Source organism: Dromiciops gliroides, chromosome 1, assembly GCF_019393635.1.
Source record: "Dromiciops gliroides isolate mDroGli1 chromosome 1, mDroGli1.pri, whole genome shotgun sequence".
Classification (NCBI taxonomy): Eukaryota; Metazoa; Chordata; class Mammalia; order Microbiotheria; family Microbiotheriidae; genus Dromiciops; species Dromiciops gliroides.
Window position 1 is genome coordinate 401,062,963 of NC_057861.1, and position 23,955 is coordinate 401,086,917.

At 40.7% G+C, this 23,955-nt stretch overlaps 2 protein-coding genes across 2 annotated transcripts in view; one reads left to right on the forward strand and one right to left on the reverse strand.

Moving 5' to 3' along the window:
* The window catches only part of CDC20B (cell division cycle 20B), a 66,809-nt gene extending 64,408 nt beyond the window's left edge, over positions 1 to 2,401 (forward strand). The window contains 1 exon segment of the mRNA XM_043976048.1: positions 2,301 to 2,401. Within this exon segment, the coding sequence (XP_043831983.1) occupies positions 2,301 to 2,401 (101 nt within the window).
* A 3,663-nt stretch (positions 2,402 to 6,064) lies between these two features.
* GZMA (granzyme A) lies at positions 6,065 to 18,972 on the reverse strand. The gene is made up of 5 exons (XM_043976281.1): positions 18,867 to 18,972; positions 15,705 to 15,846; positions 12,422 to 12,563; positions 9,972 to 10,244; positions 6,065 to 7,680 (listed from the first exon to the last, which is right to left on the reverse strand). The coding sequence occupies exons 1-5, from the start codon at positions 18,952 to 18,954 to the stop codon at positions 7,498 to 7,500; spliced, it is 828 nt and encodes a 275-aa protein (XP_043832216.1). The 5' UTR covers positions 18,955 to 18,972; the 3' UTR covers positions 6,065 to 7,497.
* Positions 18,973 to 23,955: the final 4,983 nt, after the last annotated feature.

The window sequence follows — 23,955 nt, forward strand, 5'->3', positions numbered from 1 at the left end:
CAAATTGAAGCTTGATTACTGTTTTGTTGATTTCTTAAATTTAAGAAGGTGATAGAAAAAATGTTGAAAATGTCTATCAAACTTAACAGCGTGTCCTTTATGCCTTCTTTCCCCTTCCCCAAAGCCGGCTGTTAAACATTTACCAGCACACTGAAGGATATAGATATTCCTTAGAATGAAACAGACAACAACCTATTCATGCCTGCCCATCCTGTGAGACTCTTCTCCCCCTCTTCCGATAAGTTCGTTCACCTCTGGGGTGTCTTCACCAACTAGCTAGGGGACCTCCCTTAAGTTCTTCTGATGTGAGGAAACCAATGGTGCACACAGGCTGTCCATCAGTTTATCCCTCTCATCTTGCAGCCTACCTTCTTTATCATGCCTACAGTTATCTTATACTCTCTACATGTCTTTGTTTTTGATGTTTTGCAGTCGGCTCATGCCCACTGCATGCCTCCCCATTGCCTAATGGGTGATACATAATTTGAATTTTGTGTGACAGTTGTTTTCCTCAGGGTTGCATACATGTTTAATTTTCTCAGGTTTCCAATGTGTCACCAAGAATGATGTCTGCACATCTCCCACACCCTACCACACCAGCCATCTGCAGTTAAGCTCTTTGCATTAGCTGCATATCTTTCCTCAGCTTCTGTTAGCACTGTTATTTTTTTTAATTTCAAGGGAATAGACTGTTCATATTAGTAACCACAAGACTGGGGAGCTCCTCCACGTGAAAGGGATCTACTTCACAGCTAAAATTAGCCACAAAGAAGAAACTGAAAATGAATTCTTCAATGTTGCTTTATTACCGAGCTCTCAAGGAGGTGTAGGGAACCATCTTTTGGTCAGAACTGACCTTTGCTTGACCCTCCTAGGATGAAGTGGCCCTAAAAATAAGAGGGGGGGGGGCGGACAAGTATTTATTAAATGCAGACTATAAGCCAGGAACTGTGTTTAGTGCTTCACAAGTTATTTAATTTGATCTTCACAATAGCCCTGGGAAGTAGGTGCTATTATTCCAATTTTACAGTTGAGGAATTGAGGTCAACAGAGATTAAGTGACTTGCCCAGGGTCATACAGCTAATAAGTGTCTAAGGCTGCATTTGAACTCTGGTCTTCTTGACTGTAGGCCCAACACTCTGTGCACTATGGTGCTACCTAGGCTCCTCCATCTCTGGTTAAAGGTATCATCACACTGGAGACAGCACTGGACTAGGAGTCAGGATGCCTCCATTCTAGTTGTTAGGTATGCCACTGACTAGCCATATGACTTTAGCCACATCATTCCTCTTCTCTGGCTAGTCTTCAATTGGAGTGGTTTGGTGCTGGTTCTGGTTTATGATTGTGATGCAATGAGACACTCATAGACCACCTAGCAATTGTCAAGAGGAAATTCACTCAGCCTTTGCATGGAAAGGCTATTTGACAAGCATATAGCTTCAATTCAGCTGGGCACAGCTTTCCTGTTACTGTGTTTGTCATGGTGCCATGTTAGTATCAAGGGAATGGCTCCTGAATTCTTGCATTTTGGGTTTTTGCACTTGGACCACCAAGAAGCTGTGTCAATGGTTCAAGCCTTTGACCCCTGGGCCAATTAGGTTTTGAGGGATTTTAGGAAAAGCTAGCCCAACCAACATGGCTGGGACCCTGGTAGATATTGCTGCTACCACAAGGCCTCAGTATCTTCAGCTGGCCTCCCTTTTCCAACCAGCCTTCCATAGTACCACCTTCCCTTTCTACCTGGTTTGTAGAAATAGGTGGTACCCACTTAGTAGCCATTAATGGGTTAGACAACAAAGATTGGCGACTTTGTTTAAGAAGAACCAGTTAAAATGAACTTATTTTCTTGTAGAATTCTTTCATCTTCTGTACTTAGGAGTCATCTATAAGATTAATTAGTTAATTAATGGTATTGGGTCCTGAGGAAATGTGATATGGAAAAGATGAATTTCTATGGGAATGGAAAACATCCTTACAATGATAATCTCAGGGTCTCAGGGAGGGCATGAGGCCTAAAAACAATGGGGCAGGCTGTAAGGGAGGACGTTGAGGGACACAAGCTTCACTTACCTCTTAATTCTGCCCCTTACCAGTCCTGATTTCTTGCATTTTAGTAGAGTTTGGACAAAAGTTCAGCTGGAGGATGAGGTCTGGGTTAGGGATGAGACCATTTACCAGGGCATTCTATCTTGGGTCAAGATGAATAAACCTGTATGATTAGCCCATGTGTCAACTTACTTTTAATCTTATTTTTACCCCTTGGTATTTACAACATGGATTTATGTCTTTTCTTCTACAGGCCACAGAGGCAGAGTATTGCACCTGGCCTTGAGTCTGGATCAGAGCAAAATTTTTTCGGTTGCCACTGATAGAACAGCCTATGTATGGAAATGCTGTTAATCTGGTTGAAGGAGAGAGGGGTCGATGGAGCCTGTGCCTCAGGGACTCTGTTAGGGCTGCCTGGGGCAGATAAACCTCAGTTCTGTTGGATTCAGAGGAGTAGCAACAGCCCAGCCTGGCATCATACTTTATGTCACAGATGAGTTGCCTTTACTGATGCCCCAGTTTTCTCTTGCATCTCCAGAAAGAAAAAAAACCATGTTAAGGGAAACCCACCCTACTTCCTTATATACGCAATCATTTCCACAGGTCATCTCTCTCTCTTGTTTTTGAAAGCACTTGAAACTATGCCCATTTTTCCATAAAATGATGTTGGCCTTCTGCAACTGAGTCCCCTGTCATGTGACCTGCAAGCAGCTCTCACCCTGAAGGGCATACCCTGGACTGCATGGTACACTCACCCCCTAAGCAGTGACGATTGAGCACCAGCTGTGTCCTAGTTTTTGAAAAGCTTTTAGGAGAACTCTTTGCTAGGAGAACATTTTCAGAAAGTCAGATGATTAGCTTTGGATGTCACCCTACATATAGCCCACCAGTGCTTTTGTCCATTATAAGCAGATCTCTCTCAGATCTCTCTTTCTTTGGTTCTTCTCCTTCTTCTCCTTGTCCTCTGAATGCTCATGAGCCCTGAAGTTCAGTCCTCAACCCTGTTTTTCATACACTTCTTCAGTGATATTAACAATAGCTGACATCTTGCCATCCGCTCCTCTGTAGCCCTATTTCTCCCCACCTAAATTAGAAATAATGTCTCTAGTACCTGGGAAGTTATCCATTTGGATTTAGAACTTCTGACCTGGGATTGAGCTGTATTGACTGTGTGTGTGGGTAAAAACTCCCCTAACCCACATATTTAGCTGGTCTCAGACAAGACCATTCTTCATATCACATTCATCTGTCCACCCAGGCTTTCACTTTCTACTTCCTTCTCTGGATATGGTAATCCCTACTACCACTGCTTCTGAGTAGGCATGTCAACCAACTGCCCTGTGGCTCCACTCAGCGTTCCTGTGACTCTCCAGATTTCCTTCTTGGGGGTCCCACTCCTCTTGTATGCCCCCTGTATGGCAAACACCTTGAGGGTATGGACTGCCTCAGTTTTATATTTGTGTTCCCAAAAGGTGTCGTAGACATTGGCACATAGAGATCAATGAGAACTTTTTCACATTCATTCATTCATTCATCCATGTTGTGAAAAACATTGGCTTATTTAATATTTACATTGAGATTGGTCACCACGTGATTTTTTTTAAAGCTATGGCAACTCATGAATAATACCTACTAAGATGTAAAACACTGTGATCAGCATGGATGTCTTCAGAATGAGGAAATCATGGATCTTTGAAGGAAAGAAGTTGAGTAGTCATTCAATATTCATATTGGCTTATCTAATCTAACAGTCTTGTGAGGCCAGTACTACAAGTGTTATTCTCATTTTATAGGGCCTTAAAGAAGTTGAGTACATTGCTTACATTTGCATGGGTTTCAGATTCCTTTTGTCCCTACAGTTCTTCAAAGCCACTGGACCTCATGCGGTTTTACACTGGCAGAGTAAGCTCCATGAACTTTTTTTTTTTTTGGGTGGGGCAATGAGGGTTAAGTGACTTGCCCAGGGTCACACAGCTAGTAAGTGTCAAGTGTCTGATGCAGGATTTGAACTCAGGTCCTCCTGAATCCAGGACTGGTGCTTTATCCACTGTGCTACTTAGCTGCCCCTCAAAGGTTTAGTTTTAAAAATTCTTCCCAATTGTTTTTTTTTTTAGTGAAGCAGTTGGGGTTAAGTGACTTGCCCAGGGTCACACAGCTAGTAAGTGTTAAGTGTCTGAGGCCGGATTTGAACTCACGTACTCCTGACTCCAGGGCTGGTGCTTTATCCACTGCGCCACCTAGCCGCCCCAATTCTTCCCAATTGTGATGGCTTCACACTATCATTAGCTAATATTTCAGGGTAAAATGTAGTTAAGGTCAGGGTCATCATTAATGATAATAGGTGTACATCTGCATTTAAAATAATCTTCTTGATATTTTTTATTTTTTAGGGTCAATTTTGGGCAGATCTGATTAGATAATCAGTCTGCTGATAGAAAATTCCTAGTAGGTATAGAACTCCCCTTTTATTGTTCATTTATGCTTGCATTATTGTTTTCATATTCACCTTGTGTTTTTTTTGTAGGAATTTTTAAAAGCCACTTGTTCATTTTTGTGAAAATGAGTTAAAGCTAGATAATATAGTCCCTAAATCTACTTAACCTGGTGCATGTAGACTGCAATATGTTACAATGTGGTAATACCAAAAAACAGGTGAAGGCACCACTTTCAGCCCTTCCATGATTTGGAACTCCTGCTCTTCCTTTAAGGAAGCAGAAAGCATATAAGACATATGACTGTCTGACATACATACCGAGTATATGCACTAGTCAATTAAAAACTTATACAGCTTAATTTTAATTTTTATATAAGTAGTATTTATGTATAAGTAGTGTTTTATTTCACATATACATTTTTATATATAATAATATAACTAGAGGTTCTAATTTCTTTCTCCACAACCTAATGAATCATCTTGTGTACCCTTGGGATTTGTGTACCTCACTTTGAAGATCCCTACCTTGGACTTCTTTTTTCTAAAATTTCATTTATTTATTTATTCATTCATTCATTCATTCATCCATCTACTTACTATCTATCCACTTATCTATTTGTTTATTCATTCATTCATTCATTCATTCATTCATTTATCTATCATCTATTGTCCTTTTATCCATTCATTTATTTATTCATTTATCTATCTGCTCATTTATTTTTTCATTCATTCATCCACCCATTCATTCATTCATTCATTTATTTGTCTATATATTTATTTATTTACTTGCTTCTACAATAGCCTCTGAGCTCTCTCATTCTAGTCCAGTTTCCATAAGGTGGAACCCACTTCCAACACCCAAATCTTTCTTAGGCAAAGATTTGATCCTGCCACTCTCTTAAAAACCTCAGTGGTTCTCTCTTGCTTCTGGGATAAATCACAACCTTCTCAGCTTAGCATTTTGAGGCCCTTCCCAATCTGGTTCCCACTTTACTTTCCTAGCCTGACTTCATTCTATATCCCCTGACATAGTATGTTTAAGCCAAATTGGGATGTTAGTGATTCCCCAAACTTAGGACTCCATTCCTGCCCCCTCATCAGCTCCACCTTTTCTCTTTCCGTGGTTCAGATCAGGTGCAATCCCCTCTGTTAGGAGGTCTGAAACAATACCGAATCCCCGACTTTGTACCGCTCTTTCCCTTCTCAGTTTTATTTGTTTCTGTATTATTTGTGTTCATATTTTACCTTCCCAGTAGGATGTGAGATCGTTGAGGGTAAGTACTATTTCAGTTTGGTCATTGTTTCCCCAGTGTCTTGTATATGATAGGCATCTAATAAAACATTTGGTAACTTGAATCAAAGTCTAAGTGATTTGTAAAAAATAAACTTTTGTTGTAGTTAAACGTTTATGAAATTTGAAATGTAACATGACATGAGCAGGAGGAATATACCATGTAATGGAGATAAAATGGTCTATGGACTAGTTGTAAATTATGAATTTTTATAAAACAAAATGTAATAGATCAGGATAGTAAATATATCATGGTCAAAGTTTGAATGGAGTGAGACACTTGCAGTCCATCTAACAATGAGCAAAATGAGGTTTATTTAGTTAATCATAGCAAAGGAAGGATATTCAGAGAAGGGAAAATACATTTTTTAAGGACATAGCCAATGGTGTGTACTGGACCCAGCTCATTCCTCCCCACTCCTTCTCCCCATGAGAGCCATAAATATTTACACATTGGAAAACCACAAACTACAAATCAGGTTTTGATTTATTATTTTATCGATTGTCTAGTCTTAAGAAAGTGGTGGATACAATGTTAGTAATATAGATTAAATTTAAAGGTGTGTCTTGCATACATTTTTCCTCCCTGGAGAGCCAGTTGTCACTGGCACACTCCTGAGTAGAGCCTTGATTCAGTTCTCTTGTGCTGGTGCTGGTTATGCTGTTGGTCTGTGTTCAGAAACTTGAGGGAGGTTCAGGAGGTTAGGGGCTAAACTTCTGGTTGTTTTAGGTGACCAGGAAGCTAGGTCCAACACTTTTTCATTTTAACATGCTGCCTCTTGCCGTGGCCATATATTCTGTATTCTAGTCTGGTTTTGAGACTAACAAGGCTGATATTAAAGTTAAGCACTAGAATCAGGTGAATTAGACTGAGAAAAATGATATATGGGCAACTCAGTTTAATAGATACTAGTTTGATGCCACAAAAATGCTATCACTGGTGTTTCTAAATCTGAGTTCCATATTTACAAGGCTGTGAGGGAGCTAGATAGCACAGTAGATAAAGCACTGGGCCTGGAATCAGGAATATTTGAGTGCAAATCTAGCCTTTGGCACTTATTACCTCCGTGATCCTGGGCAAGTCATTTAATCTCTATTTACCTCTCTTTCCTCAACTGGAAAAAGTCAATAATAACACCCACATTTCCAATGTTTTTATGGCAATCAAGTGCCTGGTACATAGTAGGTGCTATATAAATGCTTGTTCCCTTCTTCTAAACTTGGTCTAGAAAAGCTGTGGAGAATCAGGATAATGAATTTGGGGGTTGGGGTATAGAGACAGCTTTGCTAAAGTAAATATAAATAGTTTGATGATTGAATGTCTTCGTGTGAACGATCAGCCTCTTAGTTTAAATGATACCCCAAATTGTCCTTTGCTAGCAAATACAACCTTCCTACTACTTAATACTACCTAAGGAAAGGTGAATTGTTCTAATGCTGCACAAGCAGGATATCAGAGCTGTCCATGCCTTTTCTGTTTCTCACATGGAAGGGGCAGATCACCATCAATGATGACAGTTATTATAACAGACAGTTATCTGATATTAATAAGGCAAAATCCCACTTTTCACTTAACATCTGTTTTTTAAAAAATCTGATTTATCTAAATTACTCTCAGTTCTTAGCTTCACTTTGCCAGTGGAGTCTTGGCTTAAATTTACTTGTTCTTCAGGAAAAGAAACAATTTTCTCTAAGGTCCCAATTGTTGAGGATAGCATTAAGGAATCACAGGGACTGAGACAAAGTGGGGTAAGCTCCCTTGATGGTATTCTTTATCCAGTTGATGTATTTCGCTGAAAGAAAAGTGTAGACACCAGGTTTTTGGGGATCACCACATTTTCCAGGCGAACCAAAGGAAGTGATTCCTGTAAAACTGCCTTGGCATATCAGAGGGCCGCCAGAATCTCCCTGGGGGGAAAAAAGGAGATATGGGATGGGAGGGAAATCAACATTAAATCTTAGTTGAAGTAGAAAAAAGGTTTAAGAGATTAAAAAAAATTGTTTTCAGTTTATACTTAGATCAAGTGAGAGTTAACACTTAATAAATACCATTATGTTAGGTAATATTTGAAAAATCCTAAATTTTATTATTTAGTTTTTTTCTGAATCAATGAAAGTAGGAGTTAAAATAAAATCCTAGCTAACAGCAGAAGCTAAATCTTTTTTCTCTCATCGTCTGAAATTAATTAGAATCTTTTTTTTGTGTAAAGAGATAATTTCTGGAAATGGTGAATTTAATCATTGAATTAAAAGCAATCTTTTTACATCAAAGGGCAGATTAGTCAATTATAGTCGAGCCATTGAGACTGAAGTCCAAGAAAAGATGTTTTGTTAGTTTAAGTTTTTTATGGATTGTTCAGTCATTTTAGTCTTGACTCTTCCTGACTCCATTTGGGGTTTTATTGGCAAGATACTGGAGTGGTTTACCATTTCCTTCTCCAGCTCATTATACAGATTATGAAACTGAGGCAGACAGGGTGAAGTGACTTGCTCAGGGTCACACAACCAGTAAGAGTATGAGACTGGATTTGAACTCAGATCTTCCTGACTTCAGGCATGGAACTCTAATGGGTCACCTAGCTGCTCCTAAAACCAAACCAAACCAAACCACAAAATCCCCCAAAGCCAAAACCAAAGCCAAACTACACCAGGGACCAACCTCAGACCCAATAATGGCCAAATCAAAACCTCAGAACAGATATGTCTTCTTAGGTTTCATTTGGATTAGAAAAAACTAAGCAACCAGTGACATGCTAAGATGTGCTCTAGAGTCAAAGGGCCTCAGTTCAAATCTCATCTCTGGCCATGTCAAGTCATTTCATCTCTGCTTGCCTCAGTTTCCTCAATTGTAAAATGGGCATAATAACACCTCCCCTCTAGGATTGTTGTGAGGATCAAATGAAGTTATATTGGTAAAACACTTCGCACAGTGGCCAGCACATAGATGTTACACACATACCAGCCATTATCATCAGCATCATCTACTGTTATTACAACATCTGGCACAGAATAAACCCTATCTATTAGTATCAGTCTGAATTGGAGACACAATCTGACTGCCTCCAGAAGAATCTGGCGGTCGATGGGCAGGAGCCTGTGTGATCCTCAAAGGCCTAGCTGTAGTGCTCCTGCAGAAGTCAGTCACCATTTATGCAAACCATCTGGCCACTTTCAGGCATGGTTACACAGGGCTAGTGAGCCATTCAAGAAGGTGGAATAGGAAAACTGCCAATATGGGCTGATCTAAGAGGTACAATCAAGCATGTCTCCTTTGCAGGCTTGACGGTGCAGAAAATTCACAGCAATAGCTTTTATTCATTAAAGGTTAAGGAGGCAGTGTGGTATAGTGGGAAGAGCTGGTTTAAAAGCCTGTCTCTGGGGGGTGGGGGGGTGTGTGCTGCTAGGTGGTGCTGTGGATAAAGCACCAGCCCTGGATTCAGAAGGACCTGAATTCAAATCCTGCCTCAGACACTTGACACTTACTGGCTGTGTGACCCTGGGCAAGTCACTTAACCCTCATTGCCTCACAAAAACAAATAAAAAACAAGCAAGCAAACAAATAAATAAATGAATAAATGGATGAATGAATGAATGAATAGATAGATACACAAATGAGTGAATAAATAAGCCTGTCTCTGATGTTTAACCACCTGTGTGACAGTGGGCAACTTATACCCTCCCTCTCTTTAGTTTTAATTTTCTTATCAGTAAAATGAGGGGGCTGGGCTAGATGATGTGTGAGGTTCCTTCCAGGTCTATGATTCTATGCACTCGTTGCCATATGTTTCTGAAAAGAACAGGCTTAAGAGCTAGGACACAGGAGATAGATACTTTGATGAGTTGGCAGAGAGAATTGAGGAGGTTTTGGGGAATAGAGGGTGAGGTCCTACCCCCTCAGGGTGTCACTATATGACTTGGACCCATGAAGAATAGAATGCTAAAGGATGTGGCTGGGGACTGAGAAAAGGAAGTAGGATGGTATTGACCAGCTCCATCTATTTCACAGTCTGGACACGGCTGTCTCTAGTGGCCGGGCACCCACATTGATCTCTCTGCTTCTGTTTCTCCTCCCTAGATTCTTGCTTCTAGGCTTCACCCACAAGAATCTCCTTCATTTAGAAAGGCTAGCCATTGATTCTATCCATGACTCTGTTTACCTAACAGAGAAACTACTGATTCCAACTTGTTCTTTTACTTACATTACATGAGTCTTTCCCACCCTTTGTATTTCCAGCACAAATCATGTTTGGTCCAATAAAAGGTTTAAGATTGTAGTGATCTTTATCATTGCAGGTTTTTCTGTCAATCACAGTGACATTGACTTCTCTCAGAGTGTCTGAAGGCTTTTTGGATTTAACATCTGTTTTCCCCCATCCTGCAACTTGGCAATCAGTCCCCTGTTTGACGTCTTTTCCACTTTTGGGCAGAGCCAGTACATCTACAGCCTTCGTAATCTTCACTTCCTCATTCAGCTATTGGATAACAAATATAAACAGTTATATTATCAGGATAGGATAGTAAATAATACCCATCTTTGTTGCCAATAAAATATATGCAAATTAGAGAAATACAGAGAAGGCTGAGTGCACATGAGAGACCAGAAACCCAAGAATGCATCTCTGTGTGTATATGTGAAACCTTCATTTTCATATCCTTCCCAACAATGCCACCCAACATCACCCCCCAACCCAAAGTGTCTCTTTCCACCCTAGATATGGCAGCCGTGAAAAACAATTGCAGAAGTCTATGGTCTGAGAGATAGCAGCCAGAGAGAGGAGTAACCTGGCCAATGTTGGGGTGGGAGAGTGTCCTTCAACCCCAGATTTCTGGAGTATCATGAGTTCCAGGATCAAGGGTGAGACCTGAAACTGGGAGGATGGGAGACCCTGAATCCTGAAGTGGGGGAGCAAAACTTGGCCTTTTCCCTACATGATTATAGCCTCCATAGGTCAAGGGTTCTGATGATGTATTCACCAAGTCCAAACCCTTAGGGTATTACTATAAGACTAAAGGTTGGTATGGGTCCCAAGGGTAGAAAGTAGGAGCAGTGATTTAATTGTAATAGACTCCTGGAAATCCTTTTTATTTTCTGGATTCTTAGAAGGGTGAAATAAAAGTTGTCCTTTAAAAAAACCCTAAAAAACCCCTAAGACAGCTTCTAGAGTTGGTAGATCTGCTGACTTTAATGAAAATCCATGAAACTAATAAAAGGGTGGTGTGTGGCGGCATGACACAGTAAATAGGGCTCTGGGTCTGAAGTCAAGATCTGGGTTCCAATCTCACCTCTGACATGTATAAGCTACATGCCACTTAACCTCTTTTTTTTTTGTTTTGTTTTGTTTTTTAAGTGAGGCAATTGGGGCTAAGTGACTTGCCCAGGGTCACACAGCTAGTAAGTGTTAAGTGTCTGAGGCTGGATTTGAACTCAGGTCCTCCTGACTCCAGGGCCGGTGCTCTATCCACTTCGCCACCTAGCTGCCTCGCCACTTAACCTCTGAGTGACCATCTCCTCAACTATAAAATAAACAAGTTGAACTTCCAAGGTCCTTCCCAACTGTAAATCTATGAATCTCCAAGAATCGTTCTGGCTTTAAATCTGTGATGCTCTTTTATCTAGGGAATTTATCAAGGAGATCTTTTAATTACCCTTCCTGGAAAGAAGGAACAATAAGCATTTATTAAGTGTCCATCAAGTGCCAGACACTGTGGTAAACACTTTTACACATGTTATTTCATTGGATGCTCAAAACAATCCTGGGAGGTTAATCGACTTGTCTAGAGTCACACAGCTAGTGTCTGAGGTCATATTTGAACTTGGGTCTTCCTGCAGGCCCAGCATTCTCTCCAATGGCCACTTTGCTACCTCTGTGGGCATGTCTACGGTGCTTTGCCCGAGGCAACCATTTTTATGCCCCTGGGGAAGGACTCTTCCTCCTCCCCACTTTCCTTACCCCCAACACCTGCTGCTCATAAGATGTCTCTAGTAGAAAAAGGAAAAGGACCCAAGTTCTTGATGAAAGCTCTTTTTTTACACACTGGCATATTATCTCCTCTCTAATGTGGTGGAGTTTCTGAAAAGTTTGTCCCACAACTCTGGGAGCCAATTGATTCATCTTGGGGCAGCCCCTATCCATGGAACCTGTGTACCAGGAGGTGCCAAAGGGTAGCTCCAAACCAATCAATTCATCTTGAGGACAGCTCCAGTCCCTGAGACATAATTAGGAGAGGTCTTTTGTCCTCTCAACATGGCGTCAATGGGTACTTTATAGCAGGGGTTCTTAACCCTTTTTTGTGTCATGGATCCCTTTGGCAGTCTGCTAAAACTTATCAACCCCTCTTCTGTTTCATATTCTTCACTGCACAAAATACAACATACAGAATTACACAGAAAACCAATAATATGGAAGGAAAGATCCCGATTTTTCCCATCCAAGTTCACAGACCCTGTGAAATCTATCTGATGACCTCTTCAATCAGGAGATTTTTCAAAAATCCTCCCTAAATGTGCATCACCTTGTACATTCATCATGCTAAGCAGGAAATATCCTTGATCAGCTCCCTCTAGTTATAAAGCCAACTGGGATTAATTGTGTTGATTAATTCATAGCAGCTCTATATTTAAAAGAAGAAGAAATTAGAAATTACATACCTGAAGAAGTTTAAGATCACCTTCATGTGTTTCTTTGTCATAGCATTGATAGGGAAACTCTTTCTTAACGCTTCTCGTCTGTTTTTCTGGTTCTTTCTTGCTTTTCGAGTGAGCTCCAAGAACAACCTGAGTTTTTCTTTCTCTGAACAAGATATGATGCAGTTAGTATCAGGTAATTCCAATTAGTTGCTGCCTATGCCGTTTTATTGATCTAGCCATGTCTTCTGTGTGTAAAGATGCATATTGTTGAAACCTTATATCTTCTGTAGATCATTGGGATGCGAAAGTACTTGGGAAAATTCTAAAATGCTCTATATATCTAAGGCATTATGATTATTCATCTCACTTTCATCTTTTTTGGGGGTGAATAGAGTTGAGATAGACGTTGTCCTAAGATAAGCAAAATGTAATATTTAATGTTCTCTGGACTATTGCACAAGTGACTAAAATAAAGGTATTGGTATACAAATTCATCTTTTTGTTTTGGGTTTTTTTTTTTGTTGTTGTTTTTGCGGGGCAATGGGGGTTAAGTCACTTGCCCAGGGTCACACAGCTAGTAAGTGTCAAGTGTCTGAGGCTGGATTTGAACTCAGGTACTCCTGAATCCAGGGCTGGTGCTTTATCCACTGTACCAGCTAGCTGCCCCCAAATTCATCATCTTAGTAGTAGTAATAGTAGTATGTATCTGGCTAGTACAATTTATCAGGGGCAGCTAGGTGGCATAGTGGCTAGAGTGCCAGCCTGGAATCAGGAAAACTCATCTTCCTGAGTTCAAATCCAACCTCAGACATTTACTAGCTGTGTGACCCTAGACAAGTCACTTAACCCTCTTTGCATTGGTTTCCTCCTCTATAAAATGAACTGGTGAAGGAAATGGCAAACTACTGCAGTATCTTTGCCATAAAAACCCCAAAGGGGTTGCAAAGGGTCAGACATGACTAAACAACGACAACAACAGCAATACAGTCTATTATCTCCTCTCCTCTGATATCCTATCCCACTATATCATCATGGTATAGAGGTGACCCTGGGTTCTCAGAGCTTATGCTAGTAGAATAATCCCTAGTTGGTTCTACCAGGCTAGAATGTGATGGGCTGGATCTATCATCTGGAGACAGAATTCAGGTAGGCTAAGTTTGGGGATACTCTATCCAGGAATGCTGCCCTTTGAGGAATATTTTTGGCTATGAGAACCCATTAAATTTTTGGTAAAGTGTGGAAGAGTAAGGATTTAAGTAAGCATTATACTCATCACTGTGTTTAGAGAGTGAACACTGCCCCACAGAATGGGCAGCTAGTTGATACAGTGGATAGAGCACTGACCCTGGAGTCAGGAGGACCTGAGTTCAAATCTGGGCTCAGACACTTGACCCTTACTAGCTGTGTGACCTTGGGCAAGTCACTTAACCTGGATTGCCTCAAACATCCAGGTTATCCAGGGCCATCTCCAGTCATCCTGATCTATATCTTGCCATTGGACTCTGAATGATTCTGGAGGAGAGAGTGAGCCAGGTGACTTTGCACAGCCCTGCCTCACTTAAATCCAATTCACTGCAAGTTGTGACATCACCTCCCAATGTCATGGTCCTCTTGGAGGATGAAGGACACACAACAATAGTCCCATAGAGTGCATTGCTTAAAGATAGTTGCTACTTAGAGTGCTGAAGGTTTGCCAAGCACCTTACGGGTGTTCTCTCATTTGATCCTCACAAAAATTCTGTGAGGTAGGTGCTATTATTACCCCCATTTTGCAGATGAAGAAACAGGCTGAGAGATGTTTAGTGACTTGCGCAGGGTCACACAGAAAAGGAAGTGTCAGAATTTTCTGCTCTTCCTGATTCGCAGTCCAGCAGCTATCCACTTCACCACCTGTCTCTCTTGGTAGAGAGTGTTGTTTATTGTTTTAGTTGTGTCTGACTCTTGCTGACCCCTTTGGGGTTTTCTTGGCAGAGATACTCGAGTGATTTCCCATTTCCCTCTCCAGATGAAGAAACCAAGCAAACTGGGTTGAGTGACTTGCCCAGGGTCTCATAGTAAATGTCTTGAACCCAGGTCTTCCTGACTTCAGGCTCAGAGCTCTAACCACTGCACCACCTAGTTGCTGTAACAGAAAGGAATAAATGGCTACCCTGCTATTGAGCTTTGTAGCATTTTCTGCTCCTTATTAGTGGTCTTGTAATGGTTCATCCCACTTGCTGAGACAGATACCTCAGATGACTCCACATTTTGCAGAGATTGTCTAACTCTAGCTTCAAAGCCCATTTGAATACAACTCCCCCTTGACAGAGATTAATTACTTCAATGCTCCATGCCTTCATGGAGGATTGGAAAGAGAGCCCATAAGAGCTTGGGCAAAGAGGGATTTTGCTATTCTGATTTCCATCTTCCAGAAAGAAGATGCCCAGTACCAGACTTTCTTCAATTCCCTGAAGGGGAAGAAAGACTGAGAAGAAGCTGATACTTGTCCTGGTCTTCTGGATCTCTCTTCTCTCAAGCTCTTGCCAATTTCACCTGGCATGCAGGCATGAAACATTGGAGTTATTGGTCTCCATCAGAGGAGTCTTCAGCAAATGGGCTTTAAGGAGAGGGTTATATTCCCATAAGAACCCTAGGCCTGCTCCTTTATGCCCTTGTGTAAGGCAGGTTTGTTGTTCATTCACAGGCTGGTGAGTGTTTTCTGATAGCAAAGAAAGCAGGTCTAGTTGGGGAACTCAAGGCCCCAGCTTTGCTAGCAAAACCAAGTAGACACAATGAATAAGTATATGGAAAATGTTGGGGGCTAGGAGAAAACCAGGTATTCTTGTACATGGAAGTTAGATAATGAGATTGTGGGACTGGAAAACAACCAAGAAAAAATATATATATATATATACACACATATGTATACACACACAGATATACCTGTACCTGGAATTCTTTATTTTTTTTGGAGAGCCAGTCTCTCTCCCACCCTTTCCCTTCAACTCCCCCCAACAAAAAAAACCCACTCAATTATTCAGATAGAAAAGTCACAACATACTAAAGACACACGTCTATTTTACCTAATACTATCTTCTCAAAAGTCTCAGTTCACATTCTGAACCAATTAATAAGAGCTATAATAGCAACTTATTCAACTTTGGGTTCACTTATTTGTTATATTAAGTTTTTACCTCTCTTAGTCAAAGCCTGTCTCTCTGCTCATTCTACCCATTGTTTTACTTCCATATTAATCTGCATGGAGAATGAGGGTAGTTCAGCAAAATTAATTTAAAAACAATCTTGAAGGAGGCAAAGTGCTTACATAGAACAGTGAGCTGCAGTTATCACCCAATCTTTTTTGATCAGAGCTCCTCCACAGATTTGTTTTCCTGAAGTGATTAAGGCCATGTAGGGTCTTGAATGAGGAGATACTTCATTGCCTCCAATGATATCTACACAGGAATCTGTTTAAAAAAAAAGAACTCATTCAAATAATCAGCTGTGTCTTTGTGGGAGGGAATGGTATGGTGGAGTAGGGTTTGCTTTGGAGTTGTGACAAATCACTGATCTAGTAATATCTGGAGAACCAGAGGACAAATAGATAAGAATGGGCCTAAACAAGTCTGCAGTCATTTTTGGAAGCATGAATATTATTTGTATGGAGCAGTGGCCCTCAGAGGATCCCTGGGTACGATCCTGGAGTATGGCCTGGCTTCGAGGGAGCAGAGCTTCTTCCTGCCCACAGGCCCTGGAAAAGTCCCTTAATGCAATGGACACAAGCAGCCCTTTAGACACAACTTTACCTTCAAGTCTTTAGTGTTGTGCATTTTGCGATTTCTCATTTTTGTTGTTATTGTTCAGTTGTTTCAGTTGTGCCCAACTCTCCGTGACCCCATTTGAGGTTTTCTTGGCAAAGATACTGGAGTGGTTTGCCATTTCTTTCTCCAGTGGATCCAGTGGATCCATTTTGTCAGGCAATCAGAGGTTAAGTGACTTGCCCTATACAATTAATATGTCAGAGATGGGATATGAACCAAGGGTTTCCTGATTCCAAGTCCAATGTTCTATCCACTATACTAATCACTTAAACATTTATATGCCAGGAACTGTGCTAGGTGTCAGGGTTATAAATACACAGAATGAAATAATCCCTACTCTTAAGAAAGCCTACATTCTAGTTTTTATACCTGCACATATTTACATGATATGGAAAAATCATTGTTGTTCTGTAATTTCAGTCATGTCTGACTTTTTGTGACCCCATTTGGGGTTTTCTTGGCAAAGATACTAGAGTGGCCTCCTTTTCAAGTTCATTTTACGGATGAGGAAACTGAGACAGACAGGGTGAAGTGACTTGCCCAGGAACACACAGCTAATAAATGTCTGAGGCTGGATTTGAACTCAGGAAGATGAGTCTTCCTGAATCTAGGCTGGGCACTCTTATCTACTGCTCCACCTAGCTGCCCTAGAGAAATCATTATTTAAGCCCTTTGTCCCAACCCCATCAAACCTCATAGCACAGCACAACATGAGATACAAACATTCCCCAAGGGTGCACAAAACAGAGTTGAAAAGCAGTCAAGCCAGGAGAGCCCCTGAACACTCATACACCCCTATAGCCCAGTTGCTCTGGGCTGATGAGATCTTGCCTAGATCTTTCTAAGAAAAATAGCTCTGCAATTGCTCTAAAATATTCCAACTTATAATAAAAACCACCCCAGAGTTTCTGGATCTTTCTATTTTTATCAACTTTCTAAGCAGTCTTAGAGTGGAAGAAAGATTTCTGCACATCTAAGGGCTGTTAGCAGCTCTTCCTCTCTTCCCATCATTGTGTTCTTTCTGGTCTTGTCCTTCCAGTTGTGGGGACAGTAGAAGTGACATAGGATTATTTTGGGACTTTTCAATTCCAATCCAGAGTGGAAAAGCCTTGATTCAGCCATGGCAGAGGACCACAGCTCTCACCTCCTTGGGGAGGGGATAGAATGCTACACAAATAGTCTTCTGCTTTTGTACAATACCATGTGTGGATAATAGTCTGGAATTGTGTGAAGATGCTTGACTAGGAACATGGAGAAGATGATACACACAGACAAGGGTATACTAGAGTCAGCTTGAACTAACTAAGGCCAACTTGTTAAATGTTTAGTGTGAGATTTTATACCTTGGAAATCTGCAAAGGCTACCAATCAAGGCTTGATTTATCTTTTGGTTGATAGTTTAGACTTACGGAAGTAATGGAGAGAATGTTGATAATTCACACTAAACTTAAAAGTATGCTGTGCATCCATTTTGGGGGTGGGTGGGTGGGGAGAGCTTGTCAAATATTTACCAGCTATTTTGCCCAATTATATGCCAATAAATTTGACAATCTAAATGAAATGAATGAATATCTACAAAAATATGTTACTCGGGTTAACAGAGGAAGAAAGAAAATGCTTAAATAATCCAATTTTAGAACAAGAAATTGAACAAGCCTCGGTGAACTTCCTAAGAAAAAATCCCTAGGACCAGATGGATTCACAAGTGAATTCTACCAAACATTTAAAGAACAATTAATCTTAATACTATATAAATTATTTGAGAAAATACCAAATTCCTTTTATGAGACAAATAAGGTGCTGATAGCCAAACCAGGAAGAGCCAAAACAGAATAAAAATTATAGATCAATCTTCCTTATGAATATTGATGCAAAAATTTTAAATAAAATACTAGCAAAAAAGATTACAGCAATACATCACAAGGATCATAGACTATGACCAGGTGGGATTTATACCAGGAATGCAGGGCTGGTTCAATATTAGGAAAACATTTATCAGCACACTTCTGTATACTGAACTCTCTTTACAGGTATATGTAATTAACCCTGTAACTTTGGTTGTTCAGTTTCAGAGACCATTAGAAAACTATTGCCAACTCTCCAAAATATTTCTTCATGCCTGCTGGATAATACTTATCAGAGTTTTATGGTTAATAAATTATACCTCCTCTGTCCCTCAAATAAAATACCATGCATTTTATAGGTCATATGATATCATGGTCCATGTAACGTAGATCCAGACTGAACTGATGAATGAATATAGGGATTTTTTACCACTGCAAATGGGCATCTTCTCTACAACTTAAAAGTCTTAGGACATTGCCTAGAACACTTAGAGCTTGACTAGTTTTCAACATTGTCCTTACTAGCAAATTTAAAACTTAAAGCTTGCAGTGCTGCCCCTTTGTATTTCTCTTGCTTATCTGACTACCCTTAGGAGTAGATAATGCCAATGGCTTCAGCAGTTTTTTTTTTCAGATAGGATGATGAAAGAAAAATTTTCTTTCTAAAATAGAAACGTACATTTAGTTGTCAGAAAAGAATGCTAAAAATGTATAAGTTCTACAAGTTATCGTAACTTCTCCTCTGTTTCTGGCAGAAATAACATCAAATTATCCTCCTGCACATTTAGGGATTGGAATGGAAATAGGCAGAAACAGTCTTACCTCCAGGAATTAGCAATAGGAATGTGACACCAGACAGCAAAGAGACAAAGGAAATCAGAGGCGTGTCCATTTTTGCTTGCACCCACATACTCCTAGGAGTCTTTTTGAGCACTGATACTCTCTAATATATAGTGAAAAAATAAAAGGAGGATGTGGTTTTCTTTCACACCTCTTCCCCCACTAACTTTTTCCCCTCTCGAAGATTGATGTTAGGAAACAAAGCATCGGTGACCACCAAGTGACAAGAACGGATGACCAATGTTAGCAGCTGTCAAATGTTTCTCCAGCCCTGCATCAGCTTACCAGTAATGAGTGATGACATGTAGACTTAGGATGGGGGGAAGGGAGAGGATCCCCTCTGAGTTAGAATGCTACAAGTTATTTCTTAGCGTTGCTGTGACTTTTTTTTTTTAAGGTAAAAAGATATCAAGAGTGTCTTGGATGATACTTCAAAGAGTATGATTTTAATTGGGAAAAGAAGATATTTTGACATCCAGTAAATTCAACCATATCTCTTATTGGCCACCTCTGGGGAATGCAAAGATAGAATGATTTGTCAGCTCCCTTTTCTGGAGAATGAGTTAGTTGTACTCTTATCTGGAGATGCTGGGGAAGAACAGGGGTTCTGGAACTGCTTTTTTGTTATAGACCCTTTTGGCATTCTGGTGAAGCCTTAGGACCCAAACTCAGTGTAACCCAGGCTTCAAGCCTGAGGTGTTTTGTGTTGCTGCTTAGACATGATTCAGATAGGTGGAAAGAACCATAACCCAATGCTGAGTGCCTGTGAGAGCTTTGGAAAGAAGAGATGTTCATCAGGTCCTGTTTCAAGAAAGGATATATATGGTTCCAGACTCTGTTTGGGACCTATTTTGGGGAGGTGAAGAAAAAAAAGACTTTGGGAAGTGGCAGACATATAAAAAATAGGCAGTGTCTCAACATGACCCTGATTTCCAGCGAGATTTTGGGGAATTTCTCTGTGGGCAATATCAGGCCCCATCTGTTCACTGAGCTATTTAGTTCTTTCATGCTGTATATTTTCCAGTATATTCTAATCTATACAATATTTCTGATTTCTGTTTTCTATCAATTTGGATAAATGAATTTTCTAGTTATTCACTATTTTTTTTTTTGCGGGGCAATTGGGGTTAAGTGACTTGCCCAGGGTCACACAGCTAGTAAGTGTTAAGTGTCTGAGGCCAGATTTGAACTCAGGTCCTCCTGAATCCAGAGCCGGTGCTCTATCCACTGTGCCACCTAGCTGCCCCTAGTTATTCACTATTAATGATAGTCTTTCATGTAAATAATATTTGGTGGGAAGGAATTAAGATGAGTAAGATTAGTATAAGTAATCTCTTTAAAAGATAATGTCCAGAAAAGTGGCTTGGATGTTTAAAAACAATTATGCCTTTAAATCAGCGAGATAATTATTATTTTATTCCAGTAACCCCCCTCTCAGCCAACCTCATAGTCCCTTCTCTTGCTTCCTTCCAGGCAGGAATCAAAGTCTCCCTTGGAGAGGAGTGGGCAAGATTTCCTATTTATAGATCTACATCTACATCTATATCATCTATATTTAGATATAAAACTCCCTAAAAGATATGTTTCGACAACCCCCTGTTACATAAACACATCTTAAACACGTACCCTGCATGAGAACAATGTTTTTAAGTGGATAAAATAAAATACATAGGATTTTTTTTAAGGAAACAAATTATATTGATATAAAATCATCAAAGTATCAAAAGACAAGTTCCTAAAGTTTTTTGATTAAGAACCTCTGGGGGCAGCTAGGTGGTACAGTGGATTAAGCACTGGCCCTGCATTCAGGAGGACCTGAGTTCAAATCCGACCTCAGACACTTGATACTTACCAACTATGTGACCCTGGGCAAGTCACTTAACCCCAATTGCCTCACCAAAACAAAATAAAAAACCTCTGGACAATATAGATTCTTGAAGCCCTTTGAGTCTGTGTTTTTAAAAAATTAATGTTTCTGAGGCTTCAAAAATTTCTCTGACTGTTGCAAAACTTAAGTATCTCAGGGAATTTTTCTCTCTCTAAAGAACACATGTGCTAAGGAAGGAATGTTTTACTAGAAAGAGGAAGCCAGATTTTGCCACTTCTGTCCAAATTGAGGAAAAGGTTTTTCTAAGAATTACTGGCTTCAGCTTTTGAGGAAACATTAGTTAGCTTCTAGTCTTTTAGAAACAAATGTAGTTTTTACACCTGACAGATAGGGAGGTGGGATGAACTAGGATAACAAACGGACACTTCTGTGACTGATGAAGCTGTGTGATGATGGATTCATAAGGCCCACCATTAACACACTGTTGACCACAAACTCGATAGCTATTTCTTATAAATCATGATTGAAATCTTCGAGGGTGACCAGTCTGAGCTCCTCCTTTCTGCTTTTCCCACAACTTAGACATATGTCACAGGTTTCAGAAGTAGAGCCCTTTGTTGCTGGTTTCTGTGGGGAGCCTGGTGGGTAACTTTGATGGAGACTCAATCAATAAAAAATAAGACTGGTTGACTTACGGTGACTGAAAAACCCTCAAAGGAAGTGTTGACTCTTCTGCTTCTCTATTATTGTGATTGCCATGGCTGGTTTTATGATAAATTTCTAAAAAATGAAACTACTGCTGGGCTCACAAGGAGTGAGTAACTGTACTCGCTCCCTGTTCTGTACACAGACATGTGGTTTAGACAGGGTTCAGTCCTAGGGAACCTGTCCTTTAATGAGAGGGGGCTAGGCTCTATTCCACAGGACACTCACAAGTCCACATTGGAAAGGAATAAACTTAAAACAGGATTCAGTAATTTAATTTATAATGACTGTTACAACTGATGGGAAGATGAGGCTTAAACCTCATCAGAACATGAAGTGGATCTTGTAACTTCTCATTGGGCATTAACATTTCACCTTAGCGAAGGTGCTCCTGGTACATGAGTGTACCATGAGTGATTGGTGAGCACTGCCCAGTCTCATGCCACCATGACATTTCCCACCAATCAGAGCTCAGGGGTTTGGGGGGCAGATCTTTAGTTCTAGAAAGAGGTGGAGGCTAGAAAGCAGCTCTCGTTAGGGGCAGTCCTCTCCAGCATAGAAGTTTCCTCTCCCACTGGCCAGCTCAAACTTACTTGGACCCAGGACATTGAGACCTCTCTATTTATAAGGTCACCTCTAAGCCTACACATTTTGTTGTTGTTGTTTAGTCATTTTTAGTTGTGTCTGACTCTTTGTGACTTCATTTGGGGTTTTCTTGGCAAAGATACTGGACCAGTTTGCTATTTCCTTCTCCAGCTCATTTTACAGATAAGGTAACTGAGGAAAACAATGTTAAGTGACTAGCCCAGGGTCACACCACTAGTGTCTGAGGTCAGATTTGGACTCAGGTCTTCTTGATTTCAGACTGGGTGCTCTTTCCATTGTGTTCCCCCAAGCCTACCCACACCTATCCCCCAAATGATGTTTGATCATATACTCAGGTGAGGAGACACAGGGTAGAGAAGACAGCCAGGGATCTAGGTGAAGGTTTACCTAGTTGAATTAATTTTCTACTGGAAAGAAGGTGGGAGTGGTACCTGGGTGGGAAGAAAGAATTCTGTTCCTTCCTCTAGCCTCTTTCAGAGGGAGTCTAGATACAAGGCACACTACCTGCCATGCAGGAAGCAAGAGGCCTTCATCTCTTATAACTGATATAGAGGCCCATTCCAGGGCTGCTGTCAAGGGAGCAGGGGGAGGACCACTCAGGCCTTGCCACATCATACCCAAACACCAAGGGTCGCCTCATGACTGGAAGCAGGCCCCAAAGTTTCTACATGGTCGACTGGGACCAGGAAGGCTGACACTGAGCTGCTTCATGGGATGGCCCCTGCTACATATGAAAAGCATTTTCATGACAATGTTTGCTTCATCTCTATTTTGAGTGAACCCTTCTTTAGTCGGAATTCTAGTAGGAATTTGAAAAGATTCTAATTACTTTCATTGGGGCTTATTCTCTGAGGCAGATTTGTATTCATCTTCTGAACTTCTCACAGAAAAAAATTTCCAGCACAGTGCAGGCAGGAGTGTATTGGAACCAACACCTATTAAGAGCTGAAATTTTCAGTCTGTGCATTTTCACCTTGGAAATTGTCACATGCTACAAATCAGGGCCTGGTTTATTGTCTTGTTGTTTGTTAGACTTAAGAAAGTGATGGAAAAATGTTAATAATGCTGATTAAATCCAAGTGTGTCAAGTGTACTCCCTGCCCCACCCTCCCAGCCAGTTGTTAAACATTTACCAGTTTTCCACTGGAAGATCAAGGAAATGCCAATCTCTGTGTGCAGCTGAAGTGGAATGGGAAGTGAGTAGCTTGAAGAACTTGCAAGAGATTGTTTGGAGGAATATTAATATGGATATTGAAGTCCCTTAACATGAGAGTAGTGATTAAGGTGGAGCTGAAGACTGACCAAGGAATGGACGCATTGAGGAAGGAAGGAGAATGCCCTGAGTTAGTCGACAACAGCTCCCAGAATCTTGAACGGATGATAAATTTGGATGGATTGAATCAACCTCAGAGGAGGAGAGGTTGCAAGGGGGAACAGAGTATTCTGACTCTCACCCCTCTGAGTGAAAGAACAACCAGTCCTGGAGAGAGTGATGCTGACAGGGGAGAACCAGGTATCAGTGAGGACCAGAAGAGGGAAGGAGTGGGAAAGGGAAAGATTTTAGATGAAAGCAATTTTGTTAGCTATAGAGCAGGCATTCCAGAGAACACAGTGGAAGGGGTGGGTAGACCTGGAGTGAGGCATTGAGGGGAATGGGAATAAGGAAATGAGCAATGGGAAATGGGGAATAGGATTTGTATAATGACACCAAGGCATTCAAACTGGCTTCTGCTTATGGGGAAAGGGAAACAAAGGGCCCCATCCAGGTTGGTAAGCTGATGGCTATCCAATCTTTTAAAAGAATAGAGAAGTAGCAGCCGTGCCAGTGAGGTATAGTGGAAAGGGTATTGAGGAGAATTAATATTGTATTTTCTTACTTAATAGCTAATATTTCTATGTGATCCATCCTTTCCCTCCTTTTTTAAAAAAAAA

What these genes read in the sequence shown, in the direction of transcription:
- GZMA (XM_043976281.1), bottom strand. Translation starts at nt 18,954, where the DNA reads ATGTGGGTGCAAGCAAAAATGGACACGCCTCTGATTTCCTTTGTCTCT. An exon ending in CCTATTGCTAATTCCTGGAG is followed by an intron (nt 15,847 to 18,866) that starts GTAAGACTGTTT and finishes TTTTTTAAACAG; the next exon opens with ATTCCTGTGTAGATATCATT. An exon ending in GTGATCTTAAACTTCTTCAG is followed by an intron (nt 10,245 to 12,421) that starts GTATGTAATTTC and finishes GTTATCCAATAG; the next exon opens with CTGAATGAGGAAGTGAAGAT.